At 49.1% G+C, this 15,069-nt stretch overlaps 2 protein-coding genes and 1 pseudogene across 2 annotated transcripts in view; 2 read left to right on the top strand and 1 right to left on the bottom strand.

Moving 5' to 3' along the window:
- Nucleotides 1-5: 5 nt before the first annotated feature.
- XKR8 (X-linked Kx blood group related 8) lies at nt 6-7,168 on the top strand (the record flags this gene model as incomplete). The annotated part of the gene is made up of 3 exons (XM_006777467.2): nt 6-277; nt 3,295-3,491; nt 5,851-7,168. Coding segments are annotated over 3 exons (1,179 nt in total), but the record flags the coding sequence as incomplete, so codon positions are not given.
- Nucleotides 7,169-12,925: 5,757 nt separating this feature from the next.
- EYA3 (EYA transcriptional coactivator and phosphatase 3) overlaps nt 12,926-15,069 on the bottom strand; it is a 100,281-nt gene continuing 98,137 nt past the window's right edge. Inside the window, exon 18 of the mRNA XM_015557185.1 lies at nt 12,926-14,316. Within this exon, the coding sequence (XP_015412671.1) occupies nt 14,236-14,316 (81 nt within the window). The 3' untranslated portion in view covers nt 12,926-14,235. The remainder of the gene's footprint in view (nt 14,317-15,069) is intronic.
- Nucleotides 14,466-15,069, top strand: part of LOC102766604 — a 2,463-nt pseudogene continuing 1,859 nt past the window's right edge.

Raw genomic sequence — 15,069 nt, 5'->3', positions numbered from 1 at the left:
GCTCCCTTCTCCTCCGGGACCTGATCCTGGGCGTGTTGGGCATCTCTGCCTTCCTCTTCCACTTGGGCTCCGCCCTGTGGGCGGTGAGCCAGTATGTGCTCAGCGGCCGCTACCTGTGGGCCGCGCTGGTGTTGTCGCTGCTGGGTGTCGCCTCGGTCGCACTTCAGGTCTTCAGCTGGGTCTGGCTGCGCGCCGACCCCGCCGACCTGCACTCGTCTCAGCTCTCCGCGCGCTGCCTGGCGCTGCTCCACCTCCTGCAGCTGGGCTACCTGTACAGGTGAGCGCCCCGCCCTGGGGAAGGGAGGGGACGGGGCCCGGCGGTACCTCCGACAGCTGGGCTACCTGTACAGGTGGCGCCCTGACACGGGAAGGGGGTGGGAGGTACCCCCTGGGCACCTTTACCTACAAGTGAGTTTCCAGCTCCTTAAAAAATGACGCCGGCTGCTAGCCCTCAGACCTCGTCCAGCCCTCCCCTGCCGGGCACAGGTAAAGAAGGAAGCAGGGCCGGAGAAGAAAGGCGTGATTCGGAGCCAGACCTCTCTGGGACCCAGTCTTGGCTTTACCGTCTGTGGCCTCATTCCTGCCTTTCTCTGAGCCTCGGCTTCCTCCCCTGTTAAAAAGAGGTAGTAGCTCTGGCGGGTTTGGCTCAGTGGATAGAGCGCCAGCCTGCGGACTGAGGGGTCCCAGGTTCGATTCCGTTCCCGGTTGCTGGCTGGGTCCCCCTTGGGGGTATGCAGGAGGCAGCCAATCAATGATTCTCATCATTGATGTTTCTATCTCTCTGTCCCTCTCCGTCCTCTCTGAAATCAATATATATAGAGGCCCCATGCACAGTTTCGTGCAAGAGTAGGCCTTCCTTCCCCGGGCTGCCGGCACTGGCTTCCCTCTGGCACCCAGGACCCGGGCTTCCCTCTGGCCACCCGCAGTTACCCGAGACCCGGGCTTCCCTCACAGCCCTGGCTTCGTCTGGAAGGACATCTGGAAGGATGTCTGGTCTAATTAACATATTATGCTTTTATTATTATAGAATAGAGGACTGATGCACAAAATTTGTGCAAGGGTCTCGGCCGTCACAGCCGCGGCTTCGTCCAGAAGGTCGTCTGGACGGTCGATCTGCTATTTGGTCTAATTAGCATATTAGCTCTTTATTATATAGGAGATATATACTAGTGTATATATATATATACACTAATCTAAAGGTAGGTCTGGCAGGCAGGCCTGTTGTGAGGAATGAGGGAAAGGATAGAGAGCTCGGCTCCTGAGACAGGTAAGCAGACAGACCAGTGTTCCTTTTAGCTGTGGATGGGGCCTTGGGCAAGACACTTGACTCCTGTAGGTCTCAGTTTACTCTTTGTTCCGGGGAGATGGTCCTCATGCATGCCTCTGTTTGGTGCGGATTAAATGAAATGAGACCTGTGAATTGTGTGCAAACGCTAGCTAGCTTCATGAGAGTTCCAGCAGCCCTGACCCCCAGAGCGGTACTTGTCCCCTCACCCCTGAGTGCCTCTCACCCTTTCTTTCCCAGCTGTATTCTCCCCGAACATTTCCTTCTGCCTCCCCCTGCTCCCCACCCTGACCAAGTTAGAGGGCAGCGATGGGCTCTGACTCATCCTTTCCAGGACTGGCAAGGCCCTCTAGAGATGGGGAAACTGACACCAAGGGTCAGTCATGACATGAAGTCAGGGCGGGATGTGGCCTGGGTTGGGCTGGGGTGGGATGGGGTGGGTGGACTCGGGATCTGCTTTTGAATCCATTTTTGTTGTTGTTGTTAATCCTCACCCGAGGATACTTTTTCCATTGATTTTTAGGGAGAGTGGAAGAGAGAGGGAAAGACAGAGAGAAACATCGACGTGAGAGAAACACATCAATTGGTTGCCTCCTGCAGGAGCCCCGATCAGGGCCCAGCGGAGGAACCTGCAACCACGGTACGTGCCCTTGACCGGAATCGAACCTGGGACCCTTTGGCTCACAGGTTGATGCTCTATCTACTGAGCCAAACCGGCGAGTGTTTGAATCCATTTTTACTGTCTCTCCAGCTCTTGTTTTGACAAAGCTGCATCGAGTGTCCAGGAGTGGGCGAGAGGGGCTCTGAATGGTGCATTTTGCCCGAGGGCCTGTACAGGCATCAGTAAAACTCCAGGGGGCATGGAGAGGCACACGTTACCATTCTGGCAGGCCTCAGTGAGCCCTGAATCCGTAACTGTATCATGCATCTTCCCGTCTCCTGTTTCTGCTGAGTGTGAGGCAGACAGTGTACTGAGCTTTGGTTTTGACAGTGATCTCTGTGCCTACCTGTGACTCGGCTGAGGCAGGGCCCTGCCATGGCATTGGGGGACCAGAGGCAGAGACTCCTGTTGGAGGAGCGCCCAGCCCAGGGCTGCCTGCCTGTTTCCTTCCCGCGTCGTCAAGTCCGTCCAGGGGAGGTCCCAGTACATGTCTGGTGAATGAGTTCGCAGTGAGCCAAGGGCTCACCTCCTAGTAACCAGCTGAGACCAGCTGTGGGTGGTGGAAGCCGTGGTGCATCTCCACTCCCCGCTCCTGCCAGCGGGTCACCCAGGCCTGTCTGTCCAACTTCTGTACTCTCTCACCTCTGCCGTGGTCTCCGTCCCCACCCCTCTGAGGCTCTTGTCCTTTCTCCCTGGATTGTTTCGACAGCCTCTCAAATAGACCCCTGCTTCCGGTCTTAGCCCCTCCACCCCGCCCTCCTCGCCCCACCTGGGAGTTCTTTCTGCAGCACAATCTGACCGGGCTCGCCTGTGCTCAGAGCACTCAATGGCTGCCCTTCCCCACAGGAGCCTAAGACATTCTTGGGCTTGCTGATATTTGAGAACTATCATCGTAGGCAGTTTTCTTGTGTGCCTTTGATATTCAAACACCACTGCTTATTAGCTCTCTGGTCATGTTTTCCCATCTGTAAAATACAGATGTTGTAAGGCCTAAATGGGACAAGGTTTGTGATGAACTTGGGATAGTGCCTGGCCAGCAGGAGCAGCAATAATTATTGTTTTGGGGTGTGTGTTTTTTTTTAATGTGTTGGCAGAACTCTTTTTTTTTAAAAAAAAATGTTTTTATTGATTTCAGAGAGGAAGGGAGAGGGAGAGAGATAGAAACATCAATGATGAGAGAGAATCATTGATTGGCTGCCTCCTGCACCCCCCCTTACTGGGGATGGAGCCGGCCACCAGGGCATGTGTCCTTGACCAGAATTGAACCCAGGAACCTACCTGGTAAGCGGGGGAAGGAGGAATGCCTCGGGACACTAACCTGGCCCCTGGGTCATCCCTCTGTGCCTAGGTGCATGCAAGGGCTGCAGCAGGGGCTGTTGGTGTGGCAGCAGGAGACTCCCTCCCCGTTCGACTTGGCCTACGCCGACTTCCTCTCCCTGGACATCAGCATGTTGCGGCTGTTTGAGACCTTCCTGGAGAAGACGCCGCAGCTCACGCTGGTGCTGGCCATCGTGCTGCAGAGCGGCCAGGCCGAGTACTACCAGTGTGAGTAGTCGCCCTGGCAGCAGCTCGCCCCCCTTTTGTGGCTGGAGAAAGTTTCCCACAGAGATCGGAAATGCTTCCACTCTTTCATGAGGGCTGCTTAGGAGATAGGAGCGCGTCCTTCGTCAGGCAGACCTGGGCCCAATGCCAGCGTCAAATCCCAACACTAGCTGCAGGAGTTTGACCAATGACTCCACCACTCTGAGTATTGGTTTGTTTTTATCTGTGAAATGGACATAACACATAATCCTACCTCATAGGACTGATGAAAGGATCAAGGGAGGTGATGCATATACCAAGTCTCTGGTGCATAAGTAAAGCTTAATTGTCATTTTTACTCTTTTGAAGACAACAGATAGAGTGAGTGTGTAGGGTGCGACACATAATAGACAACTGGTTGGTCCATAAAATGTTTGTTGGGCACCTTCACTCACTTACGTTGTTATTGAGCATCTCTGTGCCTGTCCCTGTGCTGGGGGCACTGCAGTGAGCCAGGACCAGCCCCTGCCCTGCTGGGCTGGCTGGAAAGCAGGTAGTTAAAAGGAAGTAATGAGCCCATGGACTCCAACTGTGTCTGATTCCAGGTCCAGGGCTACCCCTTTTCTGCCACACCCCTGCTTCCTGCCCTGCTCCCCCATCCCTGCTGTAAATGCCACAAGCCTCCCAAGGGACCAGTCTCCACTCCGCCCTCACTCACTGAGTGACCTGGAGAGCCTTCCCTTCTCTGGCCTCAGGTTCCATAGCTGTACAAGATGGGGTTGGACTTGGTCTCCAGGGACGCTTTCAGCTGCTCTTTTGAGCCTGTAGTATTAATTGAAAAAGACCAGTAATTAGCAGCCATCACGATCGAGTGCCTGCTGGTAACGGGGCACTGTGTGGAGTGCTTTATTGTCAGTGCTCACATCAAGCCCTATAGGCTGGTGCTATGTTTATCTCCATTTTGCACAAGAGGAAAGAGGTACAGAAAGGTGGAGTGATTTGCCCTGGGACACACAGCATATACTGGGCACACATTTTTGTTTGCCTGTTTGAGGGCAGTGAGTGTCTAGGATCAGGGCCAAATGGATACAGTCTACACCGTCTGTGTATGGGGGGTCGGGGAGAGGAGCGAGGGAAGAGACGGATTTTCCCAACTTTTTATTTAGCAAACATTTGTGCTGGGCTGCCTGGGGATCCCAGGGGGGCAGAATCTGTTTCCTACCCTGAAGGAGCTCAGAGATAAGGAAATTGGTAATTAGTTCAACATAAGTGGGTGGGACCAGATCTGGGTGTGTGGCTCTAGACCAGTGGTTCTCAACCTTCCTAATGCCGCGACCCTATAATACAGTTCCTCATGTTGTCCTGACCCCCAACCATAAAATTATATTCGTTGCTACTTCATAACTGTAATTTTGCTACTGTTATGAATCATCATGTAAATATCTGATATGCAGGATGTATTTTCATTGTTACAAATTGAACATAATTAAAGCATAGTGATTCATCACAAAAACAATATGTAATTATATATGTGTTTTCCGATGGTCTTAGGCGACCCCTGTGAAAGGGTCATTCCACCCCCAAAGGGGTCGCGACCCACAGGTTGAGAACCGCTGCTCCAGGGGATACTTCAGGGTAAGGATTCCAGGCTGGGCGTGGGGTCCTGGCCCATAAGAGGTTCCCAGTAAACATCTGGCGAGTGGATGCGGTGGGAAGGAGGCAGGGGAGGAAGCGTTCTAGAGACATTCCAGCGCTGCTTCCCTCCCTCTCTGAGGACCCTGGTGCCTCTAGTCCACCGTGGACAACGGACGAGTAGGTGGGATAGGATCCCCACTGTGCACTTGAAGTCTTGGAAAATCAAGACCAGGCCCAGTCTGAGCAGGGAGGGGAGGGGCGTGAGGATGTACCCTCCACACAGCAGGGCACCTTCGGAGGCCTGTTGCCACCGCATGGGGTTCCCAGCTTCCCTTTCTGAGAGTAAGAAAGGGGGAACTGGGACCGCTGAGTTTCAGATCCAAGTAACGCGTGGGCTCTTCCGGGGAAGGATGTAAAAAATCAATAAAAAGTATATTAAAAAAAAATGTTTAAAAAAAAAAAAAGATGCCCAGGCCCAGGGGTGCAGGTGAGGGTGTGTACGTCGTACACCCTCTCAGGTAGCACCTGAAAACTAAAGCTTTGTGGTGAAGGGCAGGCCCCATAGTTGGATCTCAGACCAGGTTTTGGTTGTGAGAACGACGTTCTCCAGTTGTAGTTTTCCCTTCAACAAATTGGGGGTTCGCATACCCATCTCAGGGTGGTTATGAGGCCCCCAGAACCTGTGAGCTCTGGGGAGGGTCAGGCAGGCTGCCCACAGGCCTCAGCTGTCTCCTCTTCCTCTCCGCAGGGCTTGGCATCTGCACGTCCTTCATGGGTATCTCATGGGCACTGCTTGACTACCACCGGGCCTTGCGCACCTGCCTCCCCTCCAAGCCTGTCCTGGGGCTGGGCTCTTCTGTGATCTACTTCCTGTGGAACCTGCTGCTGCTGTGGCCCCGAGTCCTGGCTGTGGCCCTGTTCTCAGCTCTCTTCCCCCGCTACGTGGCTCTGCACTTCGTGGGCCTGTGGCTGGTGCTGCTGTTCTGGGTCTGGTGTCAAGACACCAATTTCATGCCAGACCCCCGCTCCGAGTGGCTCTACCGGGCAACGGTGGCCACCATCCTTTACTTCTCCTGGTTCAATGTGTCTGAGGGTCACACTCGAGGCCGTGCCACCATCCACCTGGTGTTCCTCCTGAGTGACAGCGTTCTCATGGTGGTCACCTGGGTGACGCAAAGTGCATGGCTGCCCAGTGGGATCCTGCTGCAGATGTTGCTGCCCGTGGGCGGCACCAGCTTCCTTCTGGGTCTGGTTCTGCGGCTTGTCTACTACCGCTGGCTGCACCCCAGCTACCCCTGGGAGCCTGACCAGGTGGACGGGACAACCGCCTTCCGCTCCCTCGAGTACTATCAGCTGCCTCAGAACAGGCGCATGGACCATTTGGCTCAGAATTTTTTCTCCAAGGCTAGGGATGAGGCTGCTTTGCCATGGCCGGGGGAGGTCAATGGCGTCCTTTGAGGCAGGGTCGGACCCAGCCAGGGGACAGAAGGACACATGCAATCAATCGTTAGAACGCAGGAGAAGATAAGCTAATTGTGCTGCTATGAGCCTTGACTCACTCACCAAGCACTTGCTGCCTGATCTTGCCAGGCACTGGAGACTAGAGTTGAATAAGACAGAGGCCTGCCTTCAAAGATCAGAAGAAGATGAGGAGGACCGCACCCTAGAGGGTCAAGAGCCTCAATTGTACACAAAACACTTGGAGAGGACAGAAGAGACCCCCTTTTCTTTTCCTTCCAACCAGTATATCTGGAGCCCAAAGCACCCCAGTGTTGGTGTTTTCACCCAAATAATTGGTGGAGGTGCTCTCCCAGCCCTTGGGTCCCCTATCCTGGAAGCCATGGATGCCCCAATTGGCTGACCTCCATCAACCCATCCAAGGCCTTAGTGCAGCTGGCCCGGCCTCTGCCCCTGCTCTCAAGGGGCTGCCTTTTAACCAGGTGCCTTGTTAACCTGTGGTCTGGGCCATAGCTCAGCCCATAGAGTATATGTTTTATACGTTAGACCAGTGGTTCTCAACCTTTCCCTTTAAATACAGTTCCTCATGTTGTGACCCAACCATAAAATTATTTTCGTTGCTACTTCATAACTGTAATGTTACTGTTATGAATCATAATGTAAATATCTGATATGCAGGATGATCTTAGGCGACCCCTGTGAAAGGGTCGTTCAACTGCCAAAGGGGTCGCGACCCACAGGTTGAGAACCGCTGCGTTACAGTGTATTTTCTACCTCGGAACCTATGGTGAGGAAGAGAAGGTACGTGCATATGTGTCTCTGCAGGTGCGAGACACAATGTGTTGTTTTGTTAAACAGTATTATTAGGTTGTTATTAAAACCTTATAAAATCCTCCAAACTAGTTGTGTCATTAAACTAAATCTGCAGAACTCCAAGCCGCTTGGAAAGAAGGGGTCGGGGACACAAAGCCCACTTCTCAGAATCGGTGAAGCGGACAGAGGAGAAGGGGGCTGGACGTGGGCAGGACTTCTCAACCTTGTTTTCTACGTTTCGGGGGCTGGCGAGCCGGTGTGGGGTTGATCGTTCAGGTGGGCACCAGAACCCAGATCTGGACTGACTGGTGCTCTGCTGCTGGGCCCGGCAGTAGCTGCAAACGCCTTTAGTGCCGGAAGTGAATACGGGAGCCCAGGTGAAGGTCTTTTATTGGAAGCTCAGGGACGGGGGAAGTGATGAGGGGGCTTAAGGAATGGGAAAGTGGGCAATGGTGCCAGGGAGGTGGAATCTTTTGCTGCTCTTGGGAGGTCTGTGGGTTAGAGAAACAAGGAATTTTTGCCAAAGCTCTCATCTATACTCTAGATCAGTGGTTCTCAACCTTCTGCCCTTTAAATACAGTTCCTCATGTTGTGACCCAACCATTAAATTATTCTCGTTGCTACTTCATAACTGTAATGTTGCTACTGTTATGAATCGTCATGTAAATATCTGATATGCAGGATGGTCTTAGGCGACCCCTGTGAAAGGGTCGTTCGACCGCCAAAGGGGTCACGACCCACAGGTTGAGAACTGCTGCCCTAGATGAAGTTGTCAAATGATGGCAATAAGTATGCAGTTAACTTCAAACAATGTATACCGATACTACCTAAAAAGCTATAGAAAAAGTTTCATTTGTATATACACTTTAAAGTTTACAGGCTCGCCCTAGCCGGTTTGGCTCAGTGGATAGAGGGTCGGCCTGAGGATCAAAGTGTCCAGGGTTCACTTCTGGTCAAGGCACGTATCTCAGTCAGGGCTGGTGTAGGAGACAACCCATCGATGTGTTTCTCTCACATTGATGTTTCTGTTTTTCCCTCTCTCTTCCACTCTCCCTAAAAATCAATGGAAAAATATTCTCGGGTGAAGATATAAATAAGTTTACAGAATCAAAAGCTTTAAAAAGATGAGGGACATTACACATCCATTAGAAATTTCCTTTGAAAATTCCCATCAATCATTTTTTTTCAAATGTCAAGCAACCTGTTTTTGAAGAATAAAAACCTCCTGAATTGTCTGCCACCAAAAGTTTTTTGAGAAATGTGCAGATGTTATCGTAGGGGGAGATGGAGGTGTTTACTCTTTGGGCTTGAGAAGCAATATTTGTGCTTACAAGCAAGGATATAGCAACTCACAGGTTTGCTTCATCTACAGTGTGGTCCAACATGTGCCTCTTTTTTTCTTCTAAATCCTTACCTGAGGATATGGGTTTTTTTGTTTGTTTGTTTTTAGAAAGAGAGAGGAAGGGGGAGGGAGAGAGAAACACTGATGTGAGAGAAAAACATCCATCGGTTGCCTCCTGTACTCGCCCTGACTGGGAATCGAACCCACAACCTTTTGGTGTACAGGATGATGCTTCAACCAACTGAGCCAACAGAGCCATAATGTACAACTTTCTGTTGAAAAGATGTAATGATTAGAATTCATGACAACCCCATCTTTCCTGAGGTGATTAATTCGGGAAAAACACCTGTACTCTGATATCTATGGCACTTGGAAGCTAGATCTGGATTCTGATTTCCTTCATGGAAATAAAAGGCAAAAGAATTCTTGATTTTTCCAGACCAAAAATGGACAGACCCAAATCTGAAGAAATGAAATGAGAAAAAGTAGCTGATGGGACATGAAATCAGGCCAAATCCAACAAGGCTTGATGTTAGTTTGTGTTTTATTGCTTTTGTGTTTTAAGCTCAGCACAGCAAGTTACTCTCTAATTAAATTTCAACACATTTGACAGAAAATGAAATCTCTTATACCAGTCCTAAACTTTAAAAAGCAATACACACACACACACACTGACTGGCCAGATTATGATGACCACCTGATGTTTGTAGGCAACTTAGCTATAATTTCGAGCTGAAGTTGTTAGAGGGCCAGACCACTATAAACAGGGAAGCAGGTTGTTTACCACGATAGTTACCCAAGCATTTTCCTGAAGATATGGATAAACAATGAGATTTAACAGCCTTTGAACATGGGATATGTATAGCATATTGACATTTAATATAGCACATATGCTTTGTATGTATTAATTAATTTTTTAATTACCTCTTTACACCTTTAAGTGGCTGAAGAATACTGACTTGCTTACCAGCTTTATTGTGTATTTTCTTTTTTTCCCCTCTCTCTTCCCAGATGTCCCCTCCCTCAGTTTAGGTAATTGTGTTCCTTGGCTTTAGTCATTGAAGGTCTTCCATAATTATACACCTAAATAAAGACATCCTGTAGGCAATCATTTCCATAATGTATATTTGTTTACGTTTTACCCTATTTTACAATTACCTTGGCCATGAGAAGCAAGAGACGAAGAAATCATTTCCAAAATATGTTCAAAACGCTTTGAATAATTCTTTTTAAATATATTTTTATCGATTTCAGAGAGGAAGGGAGAGGGAGAGAGAAATGTCAATGATGAGAGAGAATCATTGATTGGCCACCTCCTGCATGCCCCTACTGGGGATCGAGCCCGCAACCCGGGCATGTGTCCTGACTGGGAATCAAACCCTGACCACCTGGTTCACAGGTCGATGCTCAACAACTGAGCCACATCAGCCGGGCTCAATATATTTTATAGACAATTAATTTGTCTTGACTTAGTGATTAGAGCTCCGACCCATGCCCCAAAGGGTTGAAGGTTCAAGTCTGGTCAAGAGCATGTGCCTGGGTTTAAAGTTCAATCCCTGGCCCTGGTTGGTGTCTCTCTCACCTGGATGTTTCTCTCTCTCTCTCCCCCACCCTCTCTAAAAACAAATGGAAAAATATCCTCGGGTGAGGATCAGCTAAAACAAACTTTTCCTTGCAAATTATTTTTCCTCCCTGTACATTTATTTATACCAAAAGGTTATTTTTTTTCTACCTTTTTGATGAAATTAATTAGCTACTAAAAGGCTGGTATCTTTTAATGAACTCGATTTTTATAATGAGCTCTTCAGATTTTTATAAAACCTTACTTAGGTGCCAACTAGCTGGGCAACTGTATTGATCCTATTCAGAAAAGACATATGAGCAAACTGTATAGAAAATAAAAACTTTATTTTTTTTCAAGTTTACAAGATAGTTCCCATTACATATAACATTATGGTCGAAGACTCTACAGCCATGAATGCCCGCAGTCACATAAATATATCCAATTCAATCAATGCCTTTTACTGCTAAATGAGGCATCTGTAATCCAGAGGGTCAGGCTTTGAGAAGTTGCCCTTAATGGGACGGCTCCTGTCAGTGCATTAGGAACTAGCCAATGAGTCTTGCTTGCTAGAGCTGTCCCAGGCACCATGGCTCAGTGGTTGAGCGTTGACCTATGAACCAGGAGGCCCACCAAGAGGTCCTGGTCAGGGCACAGGCCTGGGTTGTGGGCTTGATCCCCAGTAGGGGGTGTGCAGATGGCAGCCGATTGATCGATGTTTCTCTCTCCTTCTCTCTCTAAAAATCAATAAGAACATAATATATATAAGATATTTTAGAATCTCAGAATTCAGATTTGGCTTGTTATGGTGGAAATCTGGGGAGTTCCAACTTTTGGATGAAAAGGAAACCAAATTAGTGGTAAGAGACAGAAGCTTGCTTAAAGGGGCCCTGCTTGCCCCTTCCTGCAGGAGGAGAGGAACACCCCAAGCTCACAACCCCTTGGCTCAGACCATCACTCTCCCAGGAAGTGGGAGAACAGCTCTGTCCCTCCTCCTCTTCCCTATGCTTCAGCAGCACTGACACCCATTCAAGGGAGTGGACATCTAAAAGCTCCACATGCTGTAGCCGGTTTGCCAGTCAGATTCTACTTGGGAGCTTTAGCGCTGAGTGTGTGTAAACTGCGAACAAACTGTGGCACAAGCCTCCTGGGACACTCGTTTTGGCCCCTCCCAACGTGCAGAGCAGAAGATAGGAACACCCCAAACCAAATAAAAGCATCTAAATCTGGAGCAGGAATCCATTCTCCTGGACACCACCAGCTGCCCCGGGGGCACTGGACAGGGTGATGCTAAGGCACAGTCAGTTTTACATTCGAGAGTCAAGCCACCTCTTAAACCCAGGACACACTTGACAACTCCGGATCCCTTACTAGAAAAGTCCTCACCACAAAATGTGCAGACCTATCTTATAGAACCCAGTCCCCAGCTGGGGAAAGGATTCATCATGTGGCCAATCTCACGGGGATTCTTTCTAGTAAAGAGGGCTTCCCCCTCGTCGAAAGGACCCCCCGTGTCCCGGGGCCCTCGGCTTCTAGGAGCTCGCACTTATTTTCCTTTCCAGGTCTTTGTACTGGGAGGAGAAAAACACGGTCAAGAGCACTGTGTTCCCTGGACAATTCATTTTGGCAAAGAGGAGCCAGGTCCCAGTTTCTGCCTGCCCCTAAATGAGTGTGGCAACAACCAGAAAAGAGCAAGGACTGCTCTGCTGAGCTTCCTCATCTCTCTTGGTCAATTTCAAGGTCCTTTGCACAGACCTCGGCTGGGCAGTCAGGGAAAACCCAATGAAAAGGGGTCCACGTCATATTCTAGGAATGAAGAGCTTCTCCCAAAGGGCAGGGAGAGGGAGGGGTTTGTGTGTGGACCTGGGTCTATGATGGGGGTACCACTCCACAGCCTCACAAGCCTGAAACACAGCACCAACTGGGTGGCCTATGTCCAGGGTAGGAAACCAAGTTACACGGCCGGTAGGTGGAGGGCATGGGGCCTGGAAGAAAAGATCCACCCTAGAGCTTTCTAAGATCAATTATCAAGCAAAGCAGAGCGGCATCTGGGCAACTGTGCTAACTCAGACCAAGGGAAAGTCTGCCTCAGACTACGTAACCCCCACTTCCACCCCACCGATGGGAGCAAGGCCAAAGCAGCAGCTGAGTAGTGAGCACTGACTTCAGCTCCTCTCCAAAGACCTGTTTCCTACAATTGTGAGCCATGAGTTGTTTCTCATTCAGTTCTGAAGGAATGTGTATGAACAGCCTTTCTCTGCTACATGAATGACCTGGACTCGGGAGGAGTCTGGCCTCTTCGTGCTGCAACATCTCTAGAAATGAATATGCAGATTCTCTGGGGTCAAGCAGGTATAGCTGGGGTTGGTCCTACTGAGTTCCAGACTACACCTCTCTGCAGCCAGGGAGAGGCTGCACGTCCTCAGCTCTAGGGAAGTTTATCCTGCCTGAGCAGATGCCCAGTGGGTCTTGGAGGGATGGAGCACCCACAAGCACAGCTGGGCTAGAAGGCTGGGACTAGTGCCTGGCACCCATCAATCTCCCCAGAGGCCAGGCTGGGAGATGTCCCTGCATTTGGCCCAGGATTAAGTTTCCAGGCATGGAGCAGGGACCCAACAACTAAAACAGGAGTATTTCTGGCTTCTGGTGTTCCACTTTAGAATGAGATTTGAGAAGAGGGAAGGGTGTACCATGGGAAAATTGGGTTTTGATCACAGCAATCTCTTCAGTTCCAGACAGAGATCTGGGTCAATATACCCAGAATACCCTTACTAGGCTTAAGGGCTTCAAAGAAAGTCAACTACATTGGTAGTTTTGGCCAAATGTAGTTATGAGCCTGTTCTTAGACTTAATTTGACTTCTTGGGTCCAAAGCCCAGGGATTGGCCAGAGCTGCACAGAGGTGGCTGTGAGGAATGCAGGGCAGGAAAGGGACAGGAGCTGACACTGGGGACTAAGAAGGAAGGAAGGCTGTAGGGTGAGCATCTGTTGGGGGAGGAGTGCCTCTCTGCAGGAGGAAAAGGTGGAACGGTCCTAGTTCAAGAACCAAAGACGTGAAAATTCACAAGAAGCCTTAGTCCCTTCTCTCCAGTTTAGAGGGAAGCCCCCTGGACATAGTCTTTGAATCAGAGTCAAGCTGAAGGCTTAGCATTTACTGTCTAAGAGAAGAAGTTTCCAGGATTGTGCCATTTGGTTAAAGGGGAGGAGGGATTGGAAAGGGGACTGAGGCTTCTAGGATGGGAAATACCAGAGTCTAAAGTTAATCAGTGTCCAGTGCCCCACAGTTCAGCAAACCAGGAGATGGAAGAACAGGAGAGAAACCATCCTAGAAAGCAGACCACTGGAGCAACTAAAGAGGTGCTACTGTCACACAGAGAGGTATTTCAGATATTTCAATTACTATTTTCCAAGGAAACTTTACACATCCCTTTCTTGCTAGGAAAGAAAGGAGGGAAAACCTGCTTCCGAGGCCAGATCCTTACCTATAAAAATTACATATACATTCACTGGGAATATGTTCTACAGCTAAGGAGTTTATAAAGACTGCAAGAGATGTTATTACAAAAATCTGCCACATTTATCCTATCACCACAAGTTAACAGCAGTTCTCAACCAGGTCATGGACAAAGAGTGCAACTCTGCCCCCAAAATTTCCTTTTGTTTTCTCTACTTCATTTTTTGAAACAAAATAAACAAAACAAAAAACACAGAATTAAAAGCACTGTAGCTGCAGTGAGTCTATTGTTCTCTCAATCCAACTGTCCTGCTTCTGCATGAGAATGAACCCAACGGGGCTGCAGCTCACTCTTAGCAAAAATAAGCTTCGTCCCTTGCAGCTGTTGGTTCTGATTGTTCTCGCCAGCATTCCATGGAGAAAGAGAGAGTTCTCAGTTGGTTCCAGTCTCCGGCTCCTTTCAGGAGTGAAAAGCAGCTCATGGGGAAGGCTCTTCATTCCAGTTCTTAGAGAAAATCAAGCTCCAAAGCCTGGTGGAGGGACACTAGGTCTCCATGGTTTGTGATCCTCCAGAAAGGCATGTTGTGCTAGAAGAGAGCAGGGACAGCTGGTTAACCGAACTTCTTTTGGGAGGCCATATTTACCCAAACCCTTTTATCCAGACCTCTCCCCAGGTACTTGTAATCCTCTCTTCTCCTGCCCATCTCATGGGGCTGCCATAAGGATCAAAGAAGTCATGTGTGTAAGGACTGTACACTATAGGACACTCTACAAATGTGAGAGATTTTTATTAGGTTTCAGTGGTAACTCTGCTTTCTATCTACTTATTCTAGCTGCTATATAGGGTCTTCAGGATCAAATAAAATAGCCACACAAGAAATTAGTATCAATATTACATTTTCTTGTAGATAAGCAATTTCCTTTAAGTTACAGAGCTACGAGGCCCAAATCTTGTTCATCACTAAGATTCAGAACATACAGATCTTGGAAATAATCCCATTATGTAATGTGGTCAGAATTATGTCCACTATACTGTGTGCTGTTCTGAAAGCCTTATGAACGGCTTTGACAAATCCAAGTGTTAGAATCTATGTTCTATGAAGCTGCAGGAGACTAGCATTACTGATGGTCTTGTTCAAACTGGTTACAAATTACCCAGAATTTTGAAGTCCTAGAATAGCTCTTTTGACATGTAACTCAGTGCACATACTATTTAAAAGGCTTTTAATATAGCCTTAACCGGTTTGGCTCAGTGGATAGAGCGTCGGCCTGCGGACTGAAGGGTCCCAGGTTCGATTCTGGTCAAGGGCATGTACCTTGGTTGCGGGCACATTCCCAGT

This window comes from Myotis davidii, unplaced genomic scaffold (genome assembly GCF_000327345.1).
Source record: "Myotis davidii unplaced genomic scaffold, ASM32734v1 scaffold149, whole genome shotgun sequence".
NCBI classification, from domain to species: domain Eukaryota; kingdom Metazoa; phylum Chordata; class Mammalia; order Chiroptera; family Vespertilionidae; genus Myotis; species Myotis davidii.
Note: the sequence above shows the minus strand (reverse complement) of the source record. Positions and strands in the feature narration are given on the sequence as shown.